Source organism: Terrapene carolina, unplaced genomic scaffold (genome assembly GCF_002925995.2).
Source record: "Terrapene carolina triunguis isolate 2854851 unplaced genomic scaffold, T_m_triunguis-2.0 Scaffold508, whole genome shotgun sequence".
Taxonomy (NCBI): domain Eukaryota; kingdom Metazoa; phylum Chordata; order Testudines; family Emydidae; genus Terrapene; species Terrapene triunguis.
In genome coordinates, this window is record NW_020664859.1 from 1,578,163 (window position 1) to 1,604,976 (window position 26,814).

Consider the following 26,814-nt stretch of genomic DNA (forward strand, 5'->3'; position numbering starts at 1 on the left):
CAGGTAGTGAACTCTTCAAGAAAGGGAATGTCTTTTTGGTAGCTACACTAAACACAAAATGTTAATACTGTAAATGAGGGTAACAGTCAGAAACTTGGCACTTAGGCCACCTAACTGTAGACTTGCTAACACATGTGTACGGAACAAACCCGCATTGGTATAGCTGGATTTCACATAACAAGAATATAGCTTGACTCCATAGCTTTAAAAATGAACACACTGTGTTAATCTCATCTAAAAGTCATCTTCTGGTCAAGAATCAAAGCTAGTCTGCATAATAAATACTTCTCCCTTCTATAGCACATTTGCAACCACAAATCTCTCATCCCTCCAATTCTATTCCTCATTTCTTCTCACTACCTCTCAGCATCATTTCACATTTGGTAGACTAATCCCAGACGGTTTCTTGTTCTTCAGTCTTGGTTCTCAGCAGCATTATCCCACATGCAAAATAAAAGCACCAGAGTGTGTGTTGCTTGGTGGGTATCTGTTTAACAATAATCTAAACTGTCTCTGAAATCCAGCAGCAGATACCACAGAACAGGACCAATATATTTGAGTTTCCTTGGAACTTTTCAACTGATAAATAAGAAGAGAGATGTAACTCACTTAAACTTTTTATTTTAGAAACATCCAAAAATAGTTTAATTTTAACAAAAACTTTTGTTTACAATGCTGATATGCTTCTCCATAAAACAGCACTCAAAATAAGAGGTGTTCCAAAATACACATGGTACCTTCAAACAAGGTTTTGTGCTTTAAGAAGCTTAGTTATTTCTGTACATTATTTTAATAGCTGTATGTATTTACTGTTACAAAAACTATAGTTGCTGCTGGTTTTTCTTCCCTTCTAGGCTAATGATTAAGATTCTCAAAGAAAAACCATACAAGCTAGAAGTTACTTAAATATTTTAAGCTGGTTTTTGGTTGATGATAATCAGGAACACCAGGGTAGTGCCCCATTAATGTAGTGCCTTACTGGTATTTCATAGTAAGAATCCAACGGGGCAACCTCAAGGAATTCTGGAGACATCCTATTTAGGACTGCATTATTAATAATTTTATATTTTTAAAGAACATCAGGAAGTGCTACCAACAGGGTTTGAGGGTTTTGAGATTTAAGCTGAAAAAGCTGCTCATCTTTTTTTTAAACCTGATTTGACCCTAGTCTCATATTATAGGTCTCACTCTCTGGATAAGAGGGAAATGGGTTTGTTGCAGAGTTTGCTTTTTTAAAAGGTTTCTTTGCTGCAAGCACTAATATACAATGAGATTCACTACGTGATCATGCAAAACCAAGTGGTGCTTGTTGACAAGTGATAACCTGAAAATCAACTTGTACTCATGCAGTAAATTAGGTATAAAATTACACATATGCAGCCACAGCAGAATCCTCATGATTAAGACACTTTTTAGTACACAACTTCACTTGCAATCTGTTGTCATGTACATTGAGACAATCTGGGATTTCATTCTAAAAGGAATCTCTCTGTATCCAAGGTCACTATAAACAGGTTCCCTGTGCAACATGTCCTCACAGCATATGGCAGTTTACAAAACAAGCCAGTGACCTATGCTTGTATTCAAACACCCATATAAACTCCCTTGAACATTTAAATCCAAATTTTGTGGCTATTATGTAACAGTGGACTTATATAATTTAGTGCTGCAGCAAGGTTTGGTTGATGGGGGGGTGGGGTGGATTCTGTTGGGAGAGAGGGACAAGGAAAGGTGGCACCCACCCACATCTCTGGAACTGGAGGCAAGACTTACAAACACAGACTAGTTGTCAAGGGAGGTATATTTCATGCCTAAAGAAGCATCCCCTGAAATGCACAACTGTCACTCTGAATCACAACAGTAAAGGACAGCCAAGTAGAAACACCCATGTTTTACTATGTCCCTCAGCAAAGGCAGGAGACTATTAATTTTGGTTTAGTCAGAGTTAGACACAAAACACTAAGAATGTAGTTGCCTTAATTTAACAGTATAGGTCTTCAGAAATTCAGGAGCCGTGAGTTCCCAGGCAATAAAACTGGAAAAACCCCAGTTGAAGTCATACTGGGCATAGGCTGCAGATACAGTTCTCAATACAAAAATTCTCCTATACTTTCCCTCTGGGGACATTTGAGAGAGAGGAACTTTTTCAAGGTTGTTCGAGTGAAATTGTGCTTTCAGACTAGGAATAATATTTAATATTTTACTCTGAAGGGTTGGTTTGACTTGTTTCCCATTTCCAAACATGTAGGATGTTATCATAAAATGAACAAGTCGCTAGAATGCTGATCTCTCGCTGAGCCTTTGCTAATTCAGTTTGATCACGCCTGATGTCCAATCCCCTTCCATCAAGACACTGAGCCTGAGGATCAGGGCCACTCTCTGGTCTGACCTGGGAGACGGTGCCTTCACCCTCCTCGTCTAACAATACATCAAAGGTAGCTGTAGGAGATTCATAAACTATCTTCAGGTTCTGGATTTGCAGATCCAGTTTCTTGCCTCCTTGATCCGAACTTGCCACTGGTCCCTCAGACGAGTCGGGTGCAGAAAGTGGGTCCTGTTTTACAGCCACGCAATCCCTTGGGGAGAGTCTTGACCAATCAGCTCCATAAGCCAAGGAGTTATGCAAGATGTAGGATGACACAACAGTGCATTCCTCAGTGTTTTCTGCTAAAAAGAATAAGTGGAAATCAAGCTGCAAAGCCCAGGTTCAGGTAGCTTGTCTACTAGCTGTTCCAGTGCTGACAATTTAGTCAAGAAGAATTCCCCTATTCCACCCCAAGTGTTACTGGTTACCATTCTCCTTCACACGACAAAAAGAATCAGACACCTTCAAGGAGATATGAGGCAATGGTAAAAAGGAAGTTCTCCCCATCAACTTTCTACAGCCTCTTTATAGCCTCATCTTCACTCAGCTCATTGGAGGGGAGAAGAGGATCAGCATGCCCATGCAGCTCTTAAAGGGCTCAGAGGAGAGGCACCATGAAAGTAGTCTCACACAGAAACTGAAAATGCTACAATTGCCAAGACCTATACACTATGTTCTTTTATGGCAGGTTGTTGCCCCCACTGAACCTCTGACCTTCCATTCTATGAGGTGGAGAGCACATTTTAAGTGATCAGGTAATAGAGTTTAGCACTAACCGATCATAGCACTTTTCAACTTCAAAGTGCTGCACAGATATGAACCAGTTCATCCTCATTACCCCTTCCAACATTAAGTATTATCCCCTTTTCACAGAGAGGTTAGGTGACTTGCCCAAGGTCATACAGCCAGACACTGGCAGAACCAAGAATCTGACTGCAGTCCTGTGTAGCATGGCCTGAACACAAGTGCAGGCTATAACGAACATCTAAACCAGGCGTAGGCAACCTGCGGCACGCGAGCTGATTTTCAGTGGCACTCACACTGCCTGGGTCCTGGCCACCAGTCCGGGGGGCTCTGCATTTTAATTTAATTTTAAATGAAGCTTCTTAAACATTTTAAAAACCTTATTTACTTTACATACAACAATAGTTTAGTTATATATTATAGACTTATAGAAACAGACCTTCTAAAAACGTTAAAATGTATTACTGGCACGCAAAACCTTACATTAGAGTGAATAAATGAAGACTCGGCACACCACTTCTGAAAGGTTGCCGACCCCTGACCTAAACACTGGGCAGTAACTGTGCTTGGACTGGTTTGGAGGTTGTTTGAGGCAACAACCAGCCTTCTCAAAAGCAGACCTGTTAGCTCAGGATACAGTTATTACCAAGTTAATATGAAGCATCTAACAGGCAATCACACATTTTTATTATTATTTTTTTTTTTAATGGAGATATCCTATCTCCTAGAACTGGAAGGGACCTTGAAAGGTCATTGAGTCCAGCCCCCTGCCTTCACTAGCAGGACCAAGTACTGATTATGCCCCAGATTCCTAAGTAGCCCCCTCAAAGATTGAACTCACAACCCTGGGTTTAGCAGGCCAATGCTCAAACCACTGAGCTATCCCTCCCCCACATTCAGAAGTGTCTCGTCCTCCTATCGTTTGGATGAAGCAATAAACTGAAGTGGCCACATGAATGGCTACTACCCTCATGCCAGAATGCAAGGGTTTGCATAATATGACTGAAGACTTAATGGTTACAAATCAGTAGTTACAGTGTCCCTGCACTACGATTGGCAAGACCATTCCAAAATGGTACAATAAAATTGTTGGTCCATCAGGGGAAGTATAGAGGAGTACACATGTCAAGTAAGGAGTTCTTACAAGTGAACTGAACACCTAGGCTTCTTGACAGTATATTTCTATCATTTATTCAGTGCAGTAGCATCCACTGGCCTTCCCTTCCATCTGTAGTCAGGGAAGATGAACTGCAGTGTGTGGAGGAGAGGGAAGAACATCCTTTCCCGCTCTACTGAACACTCACCCATACTTCCTTGGCAGTCAAGGATTTTGAATCCATTATGCATGCAAGCAGCCAACAGCAAGTGCTCACGTGTTGGGTGCCACTTCAACCTCCAAACTCCACCCTCAACGTGGGTGTCTGCCAATGGCTGCTTCATATTCCTGGTGTCCCACAGGAGAACATGTTCGTCGTAGCTGGAAACACACACCACAAATAAACATGCACAGACAGAAAAGGAATTTTAGTGCATAGTGCACACAAGGAATAAAGAGGATGCAATGCACTTTCCACCACACTCCACTGATGTCAGCCTCTTCCCACAAGAGCTTTTGGGGAAGCAGCCATGGACTGCAAATAATGAGGCAGGTGGGGGATGTCAGGTAAGAACATCTAGAGATAACTCACCTTCCTGTAGCCAGAAGATACTCCCGGTGTGGACTGCACTGAATGCTGCACACGCCCATTGAATGTCTTCAAAGGAACAACATGCATCGGCAGAATGGAGACCAAGAAAGAGTGCACAAAGTAAGAAGACAGTTTCTTTTGTTCTCAAAATTGCAGAGTTCTAGGGCGACCTTCATTGCAACAAAGCTTCTTACAATAAGGAGTTAAGGACAGCCTTAAACCCTGGGATAGTGATTGTAATGCAGTACACAGGAAGAGAGTAGTCCTTTTGCCAATTCCAGATAAAATAATGGAACAATTGATACCCTCTTTTAATTTATTGAGTCCTGTAATATAATTCATACCCAGCAACATGGGATATGGAAAATAGATCTTGTAAAACTAACTTAATTTTTTTTTAAATGAGATTACAAGTTAGGTTGATAAAGATAATAGCATTGATGTAATAGACTTCTGTAAGGTGTTTGACTTGGTACCACATGATATTTTGATTAAAAACTAGAACAATGCAAAATTAACATGGCACATATTAAATGAATTAAAAGCTGCCTAACTGACAGGTCTCAAAATATAAATGTAAACAGGGAATCATCACTGAGCAGTTGTGTGTCTAGTGGGGTCCTGTAGGAATCAGTTCTTGGCCCTATACTATTTAACATATTTTAATCAATGATCTGAAAGAAACTGAAATCACTACTGATGAAGTTTGCAGATGACAAAGTTGGGGGAGTGATAAATACTGAACAAGATGGTCACTAACACAGAGCGATCTGGATCGCTTGCTAAGCTGAGTGCAAGCAAACAATATGCATTTTAATATAGCCAAATGTAATGTCCTATATCTAGGCCATATTGACAGGCTGAGGGACTATCCTGAGAAGCAGTGACTGTGAAAAAGACTTGCGGTTATGGTGGATAATCAGCTGAACATGAGCTCCTAGTGCAACGCTGTGGGCAAAAGGGCTTATGCGATTATTGGATGTATAAACAGGCAAATCTTGAGTAGGAAAGTTATATTACCTCTATATTTAGCACTGGTGCAACTGCTATTGGAATAGTGTGTTCGGTTCTGGTGTCCACAATTCAAGAAGGATGTTAATAAGTTGGAGAGGATGCAAAGAACCACCATGAGCATGATTAAAGGACTAGAAAACATGCCTTATGGAGCTCAATCTATTTAGCTTAACAAAGAGAAGGCTAAGGGGTGAGTTGATCACAGTCAATGAGTACCTAACTGGGAACAATTTTTTTTTAATAATGGATTCTTCAGTCTAGCAGAGAAAGGTGTATAACAAACTCCAGTGGCTGGAAGCTGAAAATAGACAAATTCAGCCTGCAAATAAGGCATACATTTTTACAGTGAGGGTAATTAGCCATTGGAACAATTTACCAAGGGTTGTGGTTGATTCTCTATCACTGGCAATTTTTAATCCAGATTGATGTTTTTCTGGAAGATATGCTCTAGTTCAAACAGGAATTAATTCCGGTAAATTTATATGGCCTGTGTTACACAGAAGGTCACACTATATGATCACATTGGTTCCTTCCAGCCTTAGAAAATATAAACTCTGCCAGTGCCTCGTGTGTGTCTTGAGCTTTCTTAAGAGCAATACTCCTGCCACGCAGCTTTCTAGCAAGAGAATATTCATTGGCAGCAATTCCAAGACTCTCAGAGGAGCAAATTTATGGCATGATGTGGCATGGGTTTCTGCAAAATAGCTGCATGCCAAAGAGATTGATATAGTTCCCCAAGTAGTAACTAACAATAAACCACAGTGTCTTATCAGGATTATAAACAGAGCTTAGTTGAAAAGTGGTACCCACGGTTTTAATTGTAGGGTATGTGTAGTAAAACACAACTACAAAAGAAATTAATGTAAAAGGATGGGAGGAGAGAGAAAATAAAAGTTTAGCAAAAAGCTGCCCTGTCTTTAGTTTTTAAAATGCAGATAATGTTACTCTTGGGAGTTTTGTTGGTCTCCATCAATCCACTTCTTTTAAGAAAAACCCACCTCTACCATTTTAGTGAGGGGTGCAGAGAGGACAGGAGGCAAAAGAATCCCAGACTGAGATGAACTGGTGAATTGAATAGGTCTCTCCATTTCCCAGAAGCTAGTGCAGGACATTTTCTAGCATTTAGTCCAGTGACAGATTTTTCACCACTTCCCTTGGAGAAAAGCATTCTAGAGCCCAACAGAGCTTTGTCAGGAAGTTCTTTCTTCTATCTAGCTTAAATTTTGCCTCAATTTCCTTTCCATTATGGATGGGCATATCTTTTTATCCCAGTTCCTTGTACCATACTAATTCTACTCTGTACTTAGCATTTACACCTTTCAAATCTTAGTAGCTTTATATCCCCCCACATTTCTTAGGAAAACTGAACATATTTCCTATAGCTCTTATTTTTCCTGCACAAGTCAGTCCCTTCAGCTCCCTGATGAATTTTTATTGCTCCTCTCCAAGTTCTCTCCAATGTATCAATATCTTTCTGGTACTGGAGAGGCCCAGGTGTTGACCATCATCTGATCATCAGCTGTGCTGAGAGGGACTATCCCCTCCCTGTTCTGTGAAGCCTTTGCATACGCAGCCCAGAGTTGCATGGTGGACCCCTTTGCTGTCATTTCATACTTCAAACCTATGTCCCCTTCTCAACCCTAAGCGTCCCACCCATTACAGAGCCCTTAGGCACATTAGTTTTTACACATCAAGTGAGATGCATTCAAATTCTTCCAGAGTTGGAGGCAACAACTGGTTTGATTTAACATCCAGAAGACTAAGCATTGTCTACAAGTTATGACTGGGGGAACTCTTGGCCCCAGCACCACAGGTATAGAAAATTCTGCCTAAAGTGGGGGGTGGGGAAGAGAACTGGCAGAGAGACGGGAGGGATTTTGGAAGCCATGCACTCCCATGTTTCCATGAGCTCCAGCTCCACAGGAATCCACACATGCTACCATGTAGCAGTGATTTTGTTTGGGACATGGATGGAGCCAGGACATCCACCAGCCAATCCTCCCTGCACAGAGGCTGGAAACTACTCCAGTCACAAGGATACCATAGAGATTCGGAAGTTGCTCCACCTCCACTCCAAAGTCTTGGAAAAGAGGCAAGATCCCTTCCCCACCACCTCCCCCAAATACCACAACTTGAATCCAAATGACCTAGCACCCAAAGTGGCAGCTAACCAACCAAAGGCAGCAGAACAAAGAACATAAGAATGGCCATACTGGGTCAGACCAAGGGTCCGTCCAGCCCAGCATCCTGTCTGCCGACAGTGGCCAATGCCAGGTGCCCCAAAGGGAGTGAACCTAACAGGCAATGATCAAGTGATCTCTCTCCTGCCATCCATCTCCACCCTCTGACAAACAGAGGCTAGGGACACCATTCCTTACCCATCCTGTCTAACAGCCATTAATGGACTTAACCTCCATGAATTTATCTAATTCTCTTTTAAACCATGTTATAGTCCTAGCCTTCACAACCTCCTCAGGCAAGGAGTTCCACAGGTTGACTGTGCGCTGTGTGAAGAAGAACTTCCTTTTATTTGTTTTAAACCTGCTGCCCATTAATTTCATTTGGTGGCCCCTAGTTCTTATATTATGGGAACAAGTAAATAACTTTTCCTTATTCACTTTCTCCACACCACTCATGATTTTATATACCTCTATCATATCCCCCCTTAGTCTCCTCTTTTCCAAGCTGAAAAGTCCTAGCCTCTTTAATCTCTCCTCATATGGGACCCATTCCAAACCACTAATCATTTTAGTTGCCCTTCTCTGAACCTTTTCTAATGCCAGTATAGCTTTTTTGAGATGAGACCACATCTGTACACAGTATTCAAGATGTGGGCGTACCATGGATTTATACAAGGGCAATAAGATATTCTCCATCTTATTCTCTATCCCATTTTTAATGATTCCTAACATCCAGTTTGCTTTTTTGACTGCCGCTGCCCACTGCGTGGACGTCTTCAGAGAACTCTACACCAGTGGTTGTCAAACTAGGGCCGCCAATTGTTCAGGGAAAGCCCCTGGCGGGCCAGGCCGGTTTGTTTACCTGCCGCATCCGCAAGTTCAGCCGATCGCGGCTCCCACTGGCCGCGGGTCGCCGCTCCAGGCCAATGGGGGCTGCAGGAAGCGGCACGGGCTGAGGGACGTACTGGCCACCCTTCCTGCAGCCCCCATTGGCCTGGAGCGGCGAACCGCGGCCAGTGGGAGCCGCGATCGGCTGAACCTGCTGACACGCCAGGTAAACAAACCAGCCCGCCCGCCAGGGGCTTTCCCTGAACAAGCGGCGGCCCTAGTTTGAGAACCACTGCTCTACACGATGACTCCAACATCTCTTTCCTGATTAGTTGTAGCTAAATTAGCCCCCCATCATATTGTATAATTAATGGAGATATCCTATCTCCTAGAACTGGAAGGGACCTTGAAAAGTCATCGAGTCCAGCCCCCTGCCTTCACTAGCAGGACCAAGTACTGATTTTGCCCCAGATCCCTAAGTGGCCCCCTCAAGGATTGAACTCACAACCCTGGGTTTAGCAGGCCAATGCTCAAACCACTAAATGTATAGTTGGGGATATTTTTTCCAATGTGCATTACTTTACATTTATCCACATTAAATTTCATTTGCCATTTGGTTGCCCAATCACTTAGTTTTGTGAGGTTTCAGAGTAGCAGCCGTGTTAGTCTGTATCCGCAAAAAGAACAGGAGTACTCGTGGCACCTTAGAGACTAACAAATTTATTTGAGCATAAGCTTTCGTGGGCTACATCCCACTTCTTCGCACTTCGGATGATTCTATGCATCTGAAGAAGTGGGATGTAGCCCACGAAAGCTTATGCTCAAATAAATTTGTTAGTCTCTAAGGTGTCACAAGTACTCCTGTTCTTTTTAGTTTTGTGAGATCTTTTTGAAGTTCTTCACAGTCTGCTTTGGTCTTAACTGTCTTGAGCAGTTTTAGTATTGTCTGCAAACTTTGCTACCTCACTGTTTACCCCTTTCTCCAGATCATTTATGAATAAGTTGAATAGGATTGGTTCTAGGACTGACCCTTGGGGGACACCCCTCTCCATTCTGAAAATTTACCATTTATTCCTACCCTTTGTTCCCTGTCTTTTAACCAGTCCTCAATCCATGAAAGGATCTTCCCTCTTATCCCATGACAACTTAATTTACGTAAGAGCCTTTGGTGAGGGACCTTGTCAAAGGCTTTCTGGAAATCTAAGTACATTATGTCCACTGGATCCCCCTTGTCCACATGTTTGTTGACCCCTTCAAAGAACTCTAATAGATTAGTACGACACGATTTCCCCTTTACAGAAACCATGTTGACTTTTGCCCAACAATTTATGTTCTTCTAGGTGTCTGACAATTTTATTCTTTACTATTGTTTCAACTAATTTGCCCATTACTGAGTTATGTAATTGCCAGGATCACCTCTAGAGCCCTTTTTAAATATTGACATTACATTAGCTATCTTCCAGTCACTGGGTACAGAAGCTGATTTAAAGGACAGATTACAAACCATAGTTAATAGTTCCCCAATTTCACATTTGAGTTCTTTCAGAACTCTTGGGTGAATGCCATCTGGTCCTGGTGACTTGTTACTGTTAGGTTTATCAATTAATTCCAAAACCTCCTCTAATGGCACTTCAATCTGTGACAATTCCTCAGATTTGTCACCTACAAAGGACAGCTCGGATTTGGGAATCTCCCTAACATCCTCAGCCGTGAAGACTGAAGCAAAAAATTCATTTAGTTTCTCCGCAATGACTTTATCGTCTTTAAGTGCTCCTTTTGTATCTCGATCATCTAGGGGACCCACTGGTTGCTTAGCAGGCTTCCTGCTTCTGATGTACTTAAAAAACATTTTGTTATCACCTTTTGAGTTTTTGGCTAGCTGTTCTTCAAACTCCTTTTTGGCTTTTCTTATTACATTTTTACACTTAATTTGGCAGTGTTTATGCTCCTTTCTATTTACCTCACTAGGATTTGACTTCCACTTTTTAAAAGATGCCTTTTTATCTCTCACTGCTTCTTTTACATGGTTGTTAAGCCACGGTGGCTCTTTTTTAGTTCTTTTACTGTGTTTTTTTAATTTGGGGTATACATTTAAGTTGGGCCTCTATTATGGTGTCTTTGAAAAGTGTCCATGCAGCTTGCAGGGATTTCACTCTAGTCACTGTACCTTTTAATTTCTGTTTAACTAACCTCCTCATTTTTGCATAGTTCCCCTTTCTGAAATTAAATGCCACAGTGCTGGGCTGTTGAGGTGTTCCTCCCACCACATGGATGTTAAATGTTATTATATTATGGTCACTATTTCCAAGCAGTCCTGTTATAGTTATCTCTTGGACCAGATCCTGTGCTCCGCTCAGGACGAAATCGAGAATTGCCTCTCCCCTTGTGGGTTCCTGTACCAGCTGCTCCAAGAAGCAGTCATTTAAAGTATTGAGAAATTTTGTCTCTGCATTTCATCCTGAGGTGACATGTACCCAGTCAATATGGGGATAATTGCATTCCCCCACTATTATTGAATTCTTTATTTTGATAGCCTCTCTAATCTCCCTTAGCATTTCATAGTCACTATCACTGTCCTGGTCAAGTGGTCGATAATAGATCCTTACTGTTATATTCTTATTAGAGCATGGAATTACTATCCATAGAGATTCTATGGAACATGTGGATTCATTTAAGATTTTTACTTCATTTGATTCTATATTTTCTTTCACATATAGTGCCACTTCTCCCACACACACACACGATCTGTTCTGTCCTTCCGATATATTTTGTACCCCAGAATGATTGTGTCCCATTGATTGTCCTCACTCCACCAGGTTTCTTTGATGTCAATTATATCAATATCCTCCTTTAACACGAGGCACTCTAGTTTACCCATTTTATTTTTTAGACTTCTAGCATTTGTGTACAAACACTTTAAAAATTTGTCACTGTTTATTTGTCTGACCTTTTCTGATGTGTCAGATTCTTTTTATGTGAATGTTTCTCGTCTGATCTGGCCCCTACTTTATCCTCTTCCATCCTCTCCTCCTGACTAAAACCTAGAGAATCTCTATCAATAGACTCTCCTCTAAGAGAAGTCTCTAAGAGAACAAAGGGCACAGATGGACAAGATCATGACATGCCCTGAATGGTTAAAAGCTGAAATTTAAATTTAACTGGAATTCTGGGAAAGAACACACTTAGTCATAGTCAGTCATGCATCATCATTCTATGACGATCTGTCTGAGTGGCTTAGTTACCTCTCGCTGGTGAAGATAGGCATTTCTGGGCAGCGCCTGGTGTCCCAGCCCCTCAGCATGCAGTCATCTCCACCTGTACAAGGAGAGATTGTCTCTGTATTAACAATAGTTGGGAAATCAGTACACCATAGAAGAAACTGAGATTTGACAGCTCTGGAGCATGACTAGAGTTGGGGACAATGCCCTTACTGCTGTTGCACTCAGAAGATCATAGCAGGACTTGCATTTTTCAATGGAATGAAGGGCAGAGCTGTTCCATGTACCATAAAGATTTCACTTCATCCAAAAGTGTGAGGTAGGATCAGGGGAAAGGGTTAGAAAGAACCCTACCTAAACGGAAGTAAATAGTAGTCAACATTTATTTGGCACCTTTCTTCCAAGCATTTCAGAGCACTTCACAAACGTAAGTTGAATCTCACAAACTGTCTATGGAGGTATCTCCACTTCACAATGGGGATATCAACACTCAGAGAAGTGAAGTGATTTGCCAAGATCAAACTCTAAGTCAACAGCTGAGCTGGAACTAGAATCCCAGAGCCCTCACTTCGGTCTCCTGTTCTGACTACAATGTACTACTCCCTCTTGGCTAATGAACAGTCAGGGTGGGCATTTCAATATCCACAACTTCCTACAGTCACTCTTTCAAGGATTATTTTTCCGAGCAATGGCACAAACACTGAGAAGGTATCAGCTGGCTGGTGCAGCAGCAAGAAGTGTCTTCATGATGCACATGCAAAGCGTAGGAGGGGAAAGAGAAGTAGCCACCATGGAAATGGGTATTTTGATAGCCACATATCTCTAGGATATTTTCCTGCCCCGCCCCTCCTCCTCCCCCTTCCTCCCCCCCAAGAAAAGGCTTTTGGTGTTCACACCTGAATACACAATGTCTGTGTCCCAGTAATTAAAAGCAGCAATCCAGGCCTCAAAGTTGTGAGCCTTCCACTGGCTGAGGATGTGCACAGAAGGAGCAGACTCATCTATTGACAGTAGGTTCAGCTTCCCCTTTGAATCACTGCTGATTACTCTCAGTAGGTGCCCACTACAGCAGGAAAGACAGACAACATGTTAGAGTTTAAGACAACTCATGTCCCAGCATTTAATCCAGTGACTTTCTCCTTCACACCTGCAGCCATGTTACAGCCTGAAAAGACTAGTTAACACACAAATGATGAGTATCTGTCTATTAACATAGACATGGAGCAACATTAGGGGAGCAAGGCTTCCAAGCAGACACCAATGCTGGGCATCTGCAGAGTGCACCAGTCCCCTGTTCTTAAGAGCTGGATTTCATCTTCAGTCTACACCGCACAGGAAGCATGGCAATATTCACAATCCCAGCTCCCTGCTCTCAAACAGGAAATGATCAGCTCATACTGATTTGGGACAATTAATTGAAATAAGGTCTTTGGTCTCCTGTAAGCTCCAAAACACTATTGAAACACCCATTAAGATGTCTCATCTCTCCTGTGTGGCAATTTCCCACACTGCTCTCCCACTCACTGGGTCTGCAGGGGCTGGGAATGCTGCAGATGCTGCATGTTCAGCCCCATGGGAGATAGAAGGCCTTTTGCTTCCCAAGTGATTAGGCAGCAGAGACAGACTTTACAGGGATGCCCCCCTGAATCAACACAGATAGTGGTTATCCCTTTTTAAAGATGGAGGAGAAAAGATATACACAAAGGGACTTGCCCAAGGCCAGAAGTTTTGTCAATTCATTAAACAGCGTGCATAGACACAGTATAATGGGCACAAGCAATTAAAAAAAGATTCCAAATTAAGTTAAACAATGTCAACTATAGAACTCCCCCTGGTTCCCAGCCCTGTGCTCAATCCACACTTCTCTCTCCCCCAACTTTGAAAACAAACAGTCCCCTTCGGCCTGAGGGTGACATCTAACTAATTTTACATGGTGATGACATTCCTGGAATCAACTCTGGGAGCAGACAGGAGAGCAGCCACTTCTAGACTGAGTTTCTCAGCTTCCCCACTACAGGAGACTACTGGGGCTCAGACTAAGTTGAGTTTAGATTTTACATAAGCACTAAAGCTGCCAAGCCATTTCCTTGTTAATGGTTCATATGCAGAGACCCCACAATAAATGTTTCCACATGAAGGAGCCTCAAAGGCAATTCTAAGCCTCTTGAGAGCAGGGACTGTGGAAGTGACAATGAACTCTCTCTCTCTCACACACACCCCTACAACAGAGTGCCATAGTTATTCCCCTCCTCACCACTGCTCCCGTCCTGTGGACCAGTCCAGAGACAAGGCAATGCATTGTGCTCCTAAATCAACACTGCAGAGTGGCTCCAACATGCAGCTGTTCTTCTACTGAAGAGAAAAGGAAATCGATCAAAATCAGGAAGACAGAAACAACCACACAGACAGTATCTAATTGCTCTTTCACCCCTCACTGGGGGACCCCACAGGTGGCTGCATTCCATGGATGCTGTAGGGGCATACCTTGGAGAATTTTAGGATCCTTGGCATTATAGAAGAGAAAAATCCTAACATATAAGCCACTGAAGTGCTAGATACAAGGACTACTATCCACATAGGGTGCCTCCCATTTCTTGTCCTTAAACTCACTGACTCCTACCTCCCTCCCCAAATATCCATCCCAGCAGCTCCTCTATTTCAAACCTCATTGTGGCTAGAGGGCTATCTAGCCACAGTGTCCTAACTTACCCCTAGGCTGGCTTCTGCTCTCTCCACTCCATTGAAACTGCCATCTAGTCATCAATAACCTCTTCCTCACAGAGCCCCTTCTTCACACACAATCTCTATGCTGCCTTTAACAATGCCCCATGCCACCTCCTCAAAACTTTCTTTGTTGGGCCTCCTGATACTTGGGCTTCTATGACAGTTCTATCTTGCCAACTGCTCTTTCAACAGTTGTTTCTTCTCCCGAGCAACTGAAGAGCCCCAGGCTCTCTGTCTGTCCTAATTTCCCTACCCCTTCCCCATTTCTCCCCTTACCGTCGTCCACTCTTCACAGATGGACAGAGGCAAGCTTGACTCCCAGATATCAGGGACAAATTTTGGCATTTGCATTTAGGAAAAATGCCACACACACACACACACACACAAAATCTCACTTGTAAACTGAACACATTTGCCCTGGAGTCACTGAAAGCACCATGGAGCCTCCGACAACATTTTCAGTAACACCACAGCCTTTGAACATTACCAATGAAGCTAGAGGAATTTACATTAATGACTTGCATCCCAGTCACCTACCTCACTTCCAGTCAGGTGGCAGAGCTCCACAGTTCCCTTGGCATTTGCAATGCCCAACATGGGATGTTCTGCGACGGGAATGTGGCACCTGGAAGAGTAATTGACAACGAGGTCTTGAACTCAAGTCCATGTCTTGCATTAGAGGAAAAGAAAACAGTCCCGAAGGAGGAGCTATATTGTTTTTTTTTCTAAAGTTCTTTGACAAGTCTCAGCCAGGCAGCATACACTCTAACTGCAACTACCTTAACTTGCATAGCTCCTGTTCCCCTCAGCTGCCCTTCGTGTGTGGGGGAGGGAGGGAGGGGAGAGAGGAAGGAATTAATTTAAAAAGAATCATAGCTTTAAAACTAGTTTTCAAAGCCAATGAAGAGCTAGCACCCCCAGCTGCTACTGTCTATCCTGCTGCTTCCCCTGGTTCCACAAGCACGGACAGAACTGCCCCCAGGCTGGATAAGCAGCAGGCACAGTTCAAGTGTGGGATGCCCACACTGAGAGCTAGCAGTAGCTTACTGGTATTTTTCATCCTAGAACAGAATAATAATACAAATGTTATTAAACTAAAAGCCAGAAACCTTGTACAGCACTGTGATAACCAGAAGCTGCTTATTCATTACTGCAGGAGAAGCTATTGGCAGTCGGAGAGAAAGAATACCTACAGCAGCAGCTCAGGCAAAGGTAACCCTTGGCCACAAGTGCCAAAGGAGCCTGATGTCCCCCCCTCACTAGCCAGCATTACCATTTGATGTCTAGGATGGCGGCGGTTTCAATCCTTTGAATTTCAGTCAGTGGGATGAAAGGCTGCTCTTCACTGTAGTGATACATGTAGAGGCGACCCAGCCGTGTATGGGGCTCATCACTCTCACTGGGGTTTACACCAGGCTGCATCGAACAAGGGAAAAGGATGTCTGTAAGCTTAGGGGCTATTTTCTCATCTCCTTCATATATTGTAACATTCCTCCCTCAAAGACCCTGTCAGAAAGCGAACCAAGCTCTACTAGTCAGAGCAGGGGATAGAGTCAGTACGCACTGTGTTGAGTTCTCAGCTCTACCAACAACATAGAATCATAGAATATTAGGGTTGGAAGGGACCTCAGGAGGTCATCTAGTCCAACCCCCTGCTCAAAGAAGGACCAATCCTCAACTAAATCATCCCAGCCAGAGCTTTGTCAAGCCTGACCTTAAAAACCTCTAAGGAAGGAGATTCCACCACCTCCCTAGGTAACCCATTCCAGTGCTTCACCACCCTCCTAGTGAAAAAGTTTTTCCTAATATCCAACCTAAACCTCCTCCACTGCAACTTGAGACCATTACTCCTTGTTCTGTCATCTGGTACCACTGAGAACAGTCTAGATCCATCCTCTTTGGAACCCCCTTTCAGGTAGTTGAAAGCAGCTATCAAATCCCCCCTCATTCTTCTCTTCTGCAGACTAAACAATCCCAGTTCCCTCAGCCTCTCCTCATAAGTCATGTGCTCTAGCCCCCTAATCATTTTTGTTGTCCTCCGCTGGACTCTTTCCAATTTTTCCACATCCTTCTTGTAGTGTGGGGCCAAAAACTGGACACAGTACTCCAGATGAGGCCTCACCAATGTCGAATAAAGGGGAACGATCACGTTCCTCGATCTGCTGGCAATGCCCCTACTTATACAGCCCAAAATGCCGTTAGCCTTCTTGGCAACAAGGGCACACTGTCGACTCATATCCAGCTTCTCATCCACTGTAACCCCAGGTCCTTTTCTGCAGAACTGCTGCCTAGCCATTCGGTCCCTAGTCTGTAGTAGTGCATGGGATTCTTCCGTCTTAAGTGCTGGACTCTGCCCTTGTCCTTGTTGAACCTCATCAGATTTCTTTTGGCCCAATCCTCTAATTTGTCTAGGTCCCTCTGTATGCTATCCCTACCCTCCAGCGATCTACCACTCCTCCCAGTTTAGTGTCATCTACAAACTTACTGAGGGTGCAGTCCATGCCATCCTCCAGATCATTAATGAAGATATTGAACAAAACCAGCCCCAGGACCAACCCTTGGGGCACTCCGCTTGATACTGGCTGCTAATTAGACATGAAGCCATTGATCACTACCCGTTGAGCCCGACGATCTAGCCAGCTTTCTATCCACCTTATAGTCCATTCATCCAGCCCATACTTCTTTAACTTGCTGGCAAGAATACTGTGGGGGACCGTATCAAAAGCTTTGCTAAAGTCAAGGAATAACACATCCACTGCTTTCCCCTCATCCACAGAGCCAGTTATCTCCTCATAGAAGGCAATTAGGTTAGTCAGGCATGACTTGCCCTTGGTGAATCCATGCTGACTGTTCCTGATCACTTTCCTCTCCTCTAAGTGCTTCAGAATTGATTCCTTGAGGACCTGCTCCATGATTTTTCCAGGGACTGAGGTGCGGCTGACTGGCCTGTAGTTCCCCGGATCCTCCTTCTTCCCTTTTTTAAAGATGGGCACTACATTAGCCTTTTTCCGGTCATCCCTGACCTCCCCCGATCGCAGGGGCGGCTCCAGGCACCAGCGCAGCAAGCGTGTGCCTGGGGCAGCAAGCCGCGGGGGGCGGCCTGCTGGTCCCTGTGAGGGCGGCAGTCAGGCTGCCTTCAGCGGCGTGCCTGCGGGAGGTCCGCCGGTCCCGCGGCTTTGGCGGCGGGTACGCGGAGGCCGCGGGACCGGCGGACCTCTCGCAGGCATGCCGCCGAATCAGCGTGACCAACGGACCGCCCGCAGGCACGCCGCCGAAAGCCGCCTGCCTGCCGTGCTTGGGGCGGCAAAACACATAGAGCCGCCCCTGCCCGATCGCCATGCGTTTTCAAAGATAATGGCCAATGGCTCTGCAATCACATCCGCCAACTCCTTTAGCACCCTCGAAAGCAGTGCAGCGGTCTGGGAGCTGACCTTGTTCGTGAAGACGGGGCAAAAAAAGCATTGAGAACATTAGCTTTTTCCACATCCTCTGTCACTAGGTTGCCTCCCTCATTCAGTAAGGGGCCCACGCTCTCCTTGACTTTCTTCTTGTTGCTAACATACCTGAAGAAACCCTTCTTGTTACTCTTAACATCCCTTGCTAGCTGCAACTCCAAGTGTGATTTGGCCTTCCTGATTTCACTCCTGCATGCCTGAGCAATATTTTTATACTCCTCCCTGGTCATTTGTCCAATCATTTGCTGTAGGACCTTTGGAAAGTCACTAAGTGTCATTTTTCAGAGATGCCAAGCAGCCACCATTCCTGGAAAAGCCAATGATATCTACACATCCTCAGCAACTCTGAAAAATCAGGCCCCAAGCTCTGTTAGGAGGCAGGTAAGGGATAACTGTATCACTTCACCCAGCACTGGGATGGGACTCTGCAACTGTTCAACAGCCCTCAGCAACACTCGACAATGATTTAGGGCAGGAAGATTCCCATATTTAGTTAACTGAGAAGGAATTTAGGGAGGCAGAGTAAGCTGATATTTGGCTAGGAAATAAGAGCTTATGAAAAGGGCCATGGGCTCTTTAGCAATAACCAGTCCATGAGCAGTATTGTACCTGCTGTTCAATACCTTTGTATTGCACCTTTCAGAAAGGCAACCCTCCCACAGCTCAGCTCCTCTTAACACCATGCTGGAGCACTGATTCAAGACTGACTCAGAAAAAAGCATACCACCTACTGAATGAGCATCATACATCACCCAGGCATTCCTTGGAAGTCTCCCACCCAAGTACACTGCTTAGTTCTCAAGATCAGACAGGAACACAGTTTATGTTGAGGATGCAGTGGAAGTGGTTTTCAATATGGGAGTATGCAAGTGAAGAGGGTAATGCCCTGCCACTTGATGGAAGCAATTCAAAGTGCTGTTCCGCTTTGAAAAAAAGTGACTGTAAAATTGGTCACTACTTACTCAGCAGTTTTGCCAGCTCCAAGGATTCAGAGCTGCTAATTTTAACTGTAGTTTTTTTAGTTGTGTTTTACTTCTAATAATCTTGCACAACTAACATAACTATAAAAGGGGGAATTGGGATCTAGTCCATGTTGGACATAATCACCAAAATTGTTAACCAAGTTTAATTAGCTACACCGGAGTAACCCATTGAAGGCCAATGAGACCACACAGGTGTCACTGAAGGCATAATTTGGCCCAAAGGATCTTTATTACTGGTGGTCATGAAAGAGATAGGAAGAGCCCAGCTTCACATCAGCTCTCAGAGTGAGTTTGTACAGCTAGCGGGGGGAAGCAGCCAAACAACCACCACACTCCTTTTTACATAATAACCAAGCACCTTGTATCTGGAGTCACTAGGAGACAGCAAATGTGAAATTCACAGTGCCAATTTTACAGTAATTTTCAGAGTAGAACCACACTTTACATGAAAATATCAGACACACTGTGACGAGTTGGATCACAGAAACTCCCTTGGGGCTGCCAACCGATGCGCCAAGGCTACTTCTACCCCTGCTTTCCTGCCCTGGCAGCTTAGGACTTCAGTGCCCTGCCTGGTTTGAGCCCGACCCACTAGCCTGCTGCAAACCCAGACCCAGGGTCTGAACCACGTCCCCTAACAGCTGTAGGCTTAATTGAAAGCAGCTACAGAAGTGCTCTTATCTTTAACACTCAGATGCCCAACTCGCAGTGGGGTCTAAACCCAAATAAATCCGTTTTACCCTGTATAACGCTTATACAGGGTAAACTCATAAATTGTTGGCCCTCTATAACACTGATAGAGAGATATGCACAGCTGTTTGCCCCCTCCCCCCCCCCCCATTCCCCCCAGGTATTAATACATACTCTGGGTAAATTAATAAGTAAAAAGTGATTTCATTAAATACAGAAAGTAGGATTTAAGTGATTCCAAGTAGTAACAGACAGAACAAAGTGAATTATCAAGTAAAATAAAATAAAACACGCAAGTCTATGTCTATGAAACTGAATACAAATAACACCTCACCAGTTCCAGTAAGCTTCCTTTTACAGACTAGTCTCCTGCTAGTCTGGGTCCAGCAATCACTCCCACCCCCTGTAGGGACTGTCCTTGTTCCAGTTTCTTTCAGGTATCCTTGAGGGTGGGGAGGCTCTCTCTTTAGCCAGCTGAAGACCACATGGAGGGGTCTCCCATGGGCTAAAATAGACTCTCTCTTGTGGGTGGAGACCCCCTCCTCTCTCCTATGCAAAGTCCAGCTCCAAGATGGAGTTCTGGAGTCACCTGGGCAAGTCACATGTCCATGCATGACTCAGTTTTTACAGGCAGAAGCCATTGCCCACACGGTATCTTGTATATCTCCAGGAAGACTTCTTATGTGGACTGGAGCATTCCAAGATGCATTGTTCCTTAAGTGCTTTTTGTTTGGGAACTTAACTTTGCAAATTCCTTTCTAAAGAAGCTGATCAAATGCTTTACAAAGCTTACTTAGGCCATGGCTACACTTGCAGATGTAGAGCGCTTGGGTTAAACCAGCCTTCAGAGAGCGCACCAGGGAAAGCGCTACAGTCTGTCCACCCTGACAGCTGCAAGCGCGCTGTCGTGGCCACATTCGCGGCACTTGAAGCAGCATTTGGAACGGTGCATTATGGGCAGCTATCCCACAGAGCACCTCTTCCCATTCTGGCGCTGTGGCTTGTGGGAAGGGGGCGTGGGGTGCGGGGCATTCTGGATCCTGTCCCAACGCCCCGTGATGCATCGCTTCGCAACCCAGCAATCCCTGTGTTTCCGTCCACATTTGGCGCCATCTTTCAACGGTTTCTGTGCAGAGCGCACTTTGTCTTCCCTTTCGGTCAGCGGGAATGGAGCCCGAACTGCTGTGGAACATGCTGACGAGTCTAGCCAGCACATCTCGTTTGGCAGTCGAGTTACTGCTTAAGATCCAAAGTGACAGTGAGAAGTACGACAATGATATTGAGTCCCATAACGCATACGACACGAAATTGCTTGTCTCATTCACGGACATGCTCTCCACTGTGGAACGCCGCTTTTGGGCTCGGGAAACAAGCACTGAGTGGTGGGATCACATCGTCCTGCAAGTCTGGGATGATGAGCAGTGGCTGCAAAACTTTCGTATGAGAAAAGCCATTTTCATGGGACTGTGTGCTGAGCTCCCCCCCACCCTGCAGCGCAAGGACACGAGATTGAGAGCTGCCCTGTCGGTGGAGAAGCGGGTGGCTATTGCAATCTGGAAGCTGGCAACTCCAGACAGCTACCGATCGGTCGCTAACCAGTTTGGAGTGGGAAAGTCGATGGTTGGAATTGTGTTGATTCAAGTTCGCAGGGCCATTAATTGCATCCTGCTCAGAAGAACCGTGACTCCGGGTAACGTGCATGACATTGTGGCTGGCTTTGAACAAATGGGTTTCCCTAACTGCAGAGGGGCGATAGAGGGGACGCATATTCCTATTCTGGCACCAGCCCACCTAGCGTCCGAGTACATTAACCGAAAGGGGTATTTCTCCATGGTTCTCCAGGCGCTTGTGGATCACTGTGGTCATTTCATTGACATTAACGCAGGCTGGCCTGGAAGGGTGCATGACACAAGCATCTTTCGGAACACTGGCCTGTTCAAGAAGCAGCAAGCCGGGACTTTTTTCCCCAGACCAGAGGATCACTGTAGGGGAAGTCGAAATGCCCATTGTGATCCTTGGAGACCCCGCTTTCCCTTTAATGCCGTGGCTCATGAAACCCTACACAGGGAGCCTGGACAGCAGCCAGAAACGGTTCAACTACAGGCTGAGCCGGTGCCGAATGACTGTGGCGTGTGCTTTTGGCCATCTGAAGGGCCGCTGGCGCTCTCTTTATGGAAAGCTGGACTTGGCCGAAGACAGCATCCCCGCGGTTATATCCGCATGCTGTACCCTCCATATTTGTGAAGGGAAGGGTGAAAGCTTCACTCAAGCATGGGCCTCGGAGGTTGAACACCTGGAGGCTGAATTTGCACAGCCAGAGAGCAGGGCTATTAGAGGGGCCCAGCGTAGGGCTGCAGGATTAGGGATGCCTTGAGGGTATTTGAGGCTGAAAGCCACCAGTAATGTCTGGTGCTCTGCACGGGAGTTAAGTGCAGTGGCTGTGTTTGGTACACTGCCTTGCAGTGCTTGTTGCTTTCCTGGACTAAGGTATATGTTGCTTTATGCACTAATAAAGTAAGTTTTCAAAGTAAAAAACTCCATCTATTGAAAAAAGAAAAAAAAAAAGAAGTAACAGAAATACCAAAAGGGCAAGGGGGTGGGTTGGGGACCGGTTCACTCATAGGCTTGTGTATGTCGTGATTTCATACTCTCGAATCCTGTCTGGAGTGCTGTGCACTGAGTGCTGCACTTCGGGATGGCTATAAGGCATGTTGAGGGGGGTTGAGTGCAGTGGATAAGGGTCATAGTTTTCGTGGGTGGTGAAGCTACAAGTGTAGCTGGGGGCGGTAAGAACCCGGATGTTGGGCAAAGTGGGTTGGAGGGGACATGGGGGCACAAGGGGAAGAGTTTTGGGACAAGGACTGCAGAGGGGGCGAGCGCGGTAGTGTTCCGCCTGCATGGCGGCGAGCGCCTGAATCGAGTCCGCTTGGCGCTCCATTATGCTAATCAGCCGTTCCGTGCTTTGCCGCCGGTGCGTCGCATTTTCCTGGCGGATTCTCCTTTCACTCTCCCTCCACTTCTGTGCCTTTCAATTCTCGTTTACAGACTGCTGCATGACTTCATGCAGCATGTCTTCTTTGCTTTTACGCGGCCTCTTCCTGAGTCTTCTCAGCCTGTCGGCAGGTGATAAGAATGACGGCTGAGATCTCAAGGTTGCACCTATACAGGAAAATGCAACACTTAACAGAGGCAGCATTGTAAACAGCAGACAGAGCAACGATTCCCCCACACTTAAGGAGGGCAATCACAAAAACCATACTTTGCCTGTCCCAAAGCGAGCGCATATAACCCACGGGAGTCCCAGAAATGGTGAGTAAGCACTGGGTCCATGGGGACTGATTGTTTCATGGCTGTACTGTCCTCTGGGTTTCTGTGTCTTGGGGAGAGCCAACAGCTGCAGGGGGCACCTACACTGAACACTGTCCCAACATTCTTCACAGGAGTTCGTCCTGGAAGATATCTCGCTGCTGAGGGTGACCAGGGAAGCAAGGGATGGTCTCCCCCTCAATGCGGCTTCTGCCCTGGCCCATATGCAGCTTGCCTGTGTGCAGCAATGGTCCTCCCTCCTCGCCCAAAGTGCCCATACCTAAAAACTTCCTTCCCGAAAAGAAAGCCACTTACCAGGAACCTCCTCTGTTATTTGTCCTTCCCCAAGCACCGGACACCGTGACTGGCTGCCTTCCTCCTGGCTTGAGAAGAGCTCCTGGCTGCATGCATCTAGGGATTCCGGGATGTCTCCCCCCGCCTCAGCACCATCGCTCACGCTTTCCTCCTCCTCCTCCTCCTCCCCCCCCTTGCTGTGCTGGGCTCGGAAGTGTCCATGGTGGTCATTGCAGTGGAGGTAGGATCGCCCCCAAGTATCGCGTCCAGCTCTTTGTAGAATTTGCAGGCCGTGGGGGCAGCACCGGAGCGGCCGTTTGCCTCGTGGGCTTTGCGGTAGGCATTCCGCAGCTCCTTTACTTTAACCCAACACTGCACCGCATCCCGGTCATGGCCCCTGTCCATCATGGCCCTTGATATGTGCCCGAAGGTATCATAATTCCTATGGCTGGAGTGCAGCTGGGACTGCACAGCTTCTTCCCCCCAAACACTGATGAGGTCCAGCACCTCGCCATTGCTCCATACTGGGGATCGCCTGGCGCGTGGAGGCATAGCTACCTGGAAAGATGTGCTGAGAGCACTCCACGCCTGGCTAAGCAAACAGGAAGGGGATTTTCAAAATTCCCAGGGACGCTGGTCACCTGAGGACAGGGCAGCAGAGTTCAAAAGTGATTACCAGAATGGCTAGAACAGGCATTGTGGGACACTTCCGGAGGCCAATCAGAGCGCATTAGGTGTCCACACTGGCGCCGCGGCGCTCCAGCGAGAGCGCAACAAACATTATTCCTCTCGGGGAGGTGGAGTACCAGGAGCACTCCAGCCGCGGAGTCAGAGCGCTCTATGTGCCTTGCCAGTATGGACGGGGAGTGAGGTAGAGCACTCTTGGCGGCTTTATTGCGCTATAACGCGCAAGTGTAGCCAAGGCCTTAGAAATCAAGCAAGTATACAGCCAATATTCATAACTTCAAGTACAAAAATGATATATGTGCACAAATAGGATGAATAGATTCAGTAAACCATAACCTTTACAGAGATATGTTACATGGCACATGTAGCATAAAACATACTCCAGTTATGTCATATTCCCATAAAGCACTATGGGATACATCGTCACACACACAATTAAACATCTCCAAATTACCAGAGATCAGCACAATATAAAGGGCCAGATCCTGTACTGAATTCCCATGGGTGGACCCCTCACTACAGTTCCAGCCCTAATGCATCAACCCCATGACCAACACAACACTGTATTTACACAGTTATTCACATACTGGAAGCAAGTAGCAAACACAGAGGACTTCTTCTAACAAGTCCAGAGTTCTTTTTATTTTTGATTTTCTATTTTCAGTAAAAGTAGCAACAAAGAAAAGACCAACACAAAATCCCAAAACTACAACCAGAGATATACTTAATCAGTCTCTTCACTGTCCCTCATTACAGGGCATAAGCCTAGCTTTAGAGCACAACTATCCTTCCACAATTGGGGGTTTGTTTTTTTGTTTGTGTGCTTTTTACTGAGGCTATAGAAAATATTTATGCTACAGAAATGCCTTCCACATTTTCTACAGCTGCCAACTTTGATAGTTCGCCTGTCTCACTCAATTTTGAGTCTTTTTCCCACACATAGGCCTTGGCAGGGCGAGAGTGACATGCACCCAGAGTCCCTGAGAAATCAGAAGATGAGATACATTTCAAGGGAACTACCCCACCTCCCAGTACAGACAAATGCACAATGCAAGTCAGAAATGGATGTGAGCTAAGCAGTTTCAATCCGGGAAGATATTTCCCTGAATTCAGGCTTGTCTGAATCTGGGAGTTTGGGTTAGGTTAGGTCAGGCTCTTATTCTCTTATGTTGTGTCCTAACAAGATTTCACATCTGTGCAGTTTACTACTGAGAATGGGGTAGCAGCAATCTGAAAACTCAAGGAAGCTGAACTCAGTTCACACAATGCATGAGAGGTCCGGAGTGGCCTATGTCACTGCTGTTCAATCAGCCCTCCCGATACTATCATTTCTATCACTTACCTTTCTATCAGGTTTCTTTAGCTGGTAGGTGCCACAAACCAGGATGCTGTGCCAGCCTTCCACAGGGCACCACTCCACAGCATCTGCACTGTATTCAGTGTCTACCACTTGAAGAGTCTGAGTCTTGCACTGCAATGCCATGTCAGAACATGCTCATCCTGCCTAGAAAGGAACAGCACAGAAAAAACAAAGGTAAGAGAAACAGCGAAAGGAAGCAGGGGGAAAGACACAGTGACCCTGACTGGGACGTACAGAGCAGAGCACAGCTAAGCTGTCCCTGGGTGGCCTATCTCCTGAGAAACTACATCTGCAGCACAGCTATCCTGGGAGAAGCAAGCCCAGCAAGCTCCAGGCAGTTCTGCCGTACCTTGCTCTCTTAGGCCCACAGAGATGCTAGGGTCTCTCCCTAGACCGCACAGTACATTAGCTAAGCAGCTCAATGCAAAGAGCACAAGGGAAACCAAACTCCCCTGGATAAAGTCCCTCCCCAAGAGAGGATTTACAGAAAAGAACAGTGAGTACCAGGCCCACATCTATCCCTCTCTAGTTACACAAGGGATCCAGAAACAGGCATCACTGCTTGGGGGAGAGCAAAGACAGGCAGATCAATCACGGCCCCCAGTGACAATCTGTTCATTCACTACCACGATCCCAGACCCTAGGGCTGCCCAGTCCTAACATGCCAGACTCTCCCCCGCAGCCCCCACCCCAATGCGCGCCCACCCCACTCGCTGTGGGCTCTTCACCTCAGCGCGCAGCGGGAGACCCGGGCCGCTCCCCCCAGCTGGGACAGTGCCGCAGCTTGGCCTTGCAGCGCTCAGGGACCCCCACACCGAGTAACCGGCGAGGAGAGCTCGGCTCCACCCATCTGCTTCCAGGTCAGGCTGAGCGCTCGGCTAGCGGGAGGCGGGGCTGATGGGGGAGGCGAGGCGAGGCGAGCGCAGGCCCGCGGGGAGCCGGGTGAGGCGGGGCGGGGCGAGCGCAGGCCCGCGGGGAGCCGGGTGAGGCGAAGCGGGACGGGGCGAGGCGAGCGCAGGCCCGCGGGGAGCCGGGTGAGGCGGGGCGGGGCGAGCGCAGGCCCGCGGGGAGCCGGGTGAGGCGAAGCGGGACGGGGCGAGGCGAGCGCAGGCCCGCGGGGAGCCGGGTGAGGCGGGGCGGGGCGAGCGCAGGCCCGCGGGGAGCCGGGTGAGGCGGGGCGGCGTACAGCGTGAGGCTGGCTCTTCCCAGCTCACCCGTTGGCAGTTCGTGGCGGGAGCTGCAGCACCCTGGCCCCGCGACCAGCCCTTGGGGGCCAGG

At 46.2% G+C, this 26,814-nt stretch overlaps 1 protein-coding gene across 4 annotated transcripts; it reads right to left on the reverse strand.

Annotated features, from left to right (window-relative positions):
• Window positions 1-605: 605 nt before the first annotated feature.
• DPH7 (diphthamide biosynthesis 7) lies at window positions 606-26,451 on the reverse strand. Of its 4 annotated transcripts, none has more exons than XM_026658716.2 (10): window positions 26,265-26,451; window positions 25,519-25,676; window positions 16,035-16,177; window positions 15,299-15,386; window positions 14,292-14,386; window positions 12,934-13,100; window positions 12,062-12,134; window positions 4,798-4,863; window positions 4,414-4,586; window positions 606-2,667 (listed from the first exon to the last, which is right to left on the reverse strand). In XM_026658716.2, the coding sequence occupies exons 2-10, from the start codon at window positions 25,657-25,659 to the stop codon at window positions 2,201-2,203; spliced, it is 1,413 nt and encodes a 470-aa protein (XP_026514501.1). In that variant the 5' UTR covers window positions 25,660-25,676; window positions 26,265-26,451; the 3' UTR covers window positions 606-2,200. The 4 variants fall into 4 exon arrangements, with proteins under 4 accessions (XP_026514501.1, XP_026514503.1, XP_026514502.1 ...); XM_026658718.2 differs by having other exon boundaries at window positions 606-2,664; window positions 4,483-4,586; window positions 25,519-25,680; XM_026658717.2 differs by having other exon boundaries at window positions 606-2,664; window positions 25,519-25,680.
• Window positions 26,452-26,814: the final 363 nt, after the last annotated feature.

Bases quoted from the DNA above. Each gene is read 5' to 3' on its own strand.
- DPH7 (XM_026658716.2), bottom strand. From the start codon at position 25,659: ATGGCATTGCAGTGCAAGACTCAGACTCTTCAAGTGGTAGACACTGAA. The intron at 16,178-25,518 runs GTAAGTGATAGA...TGTTCGATGCAG, and splicing joins TAAAGAAACCTGATAGAAAG to CCTGGTGTAAACCCCAGTGA. The intron at 15,387-16,034 runs GTAATGCTGGCT...TTACTCTTCCAG, and splicing joins GCCATCCTAGACATCAAATG to GTGCCACATTCCCGTCGCAG.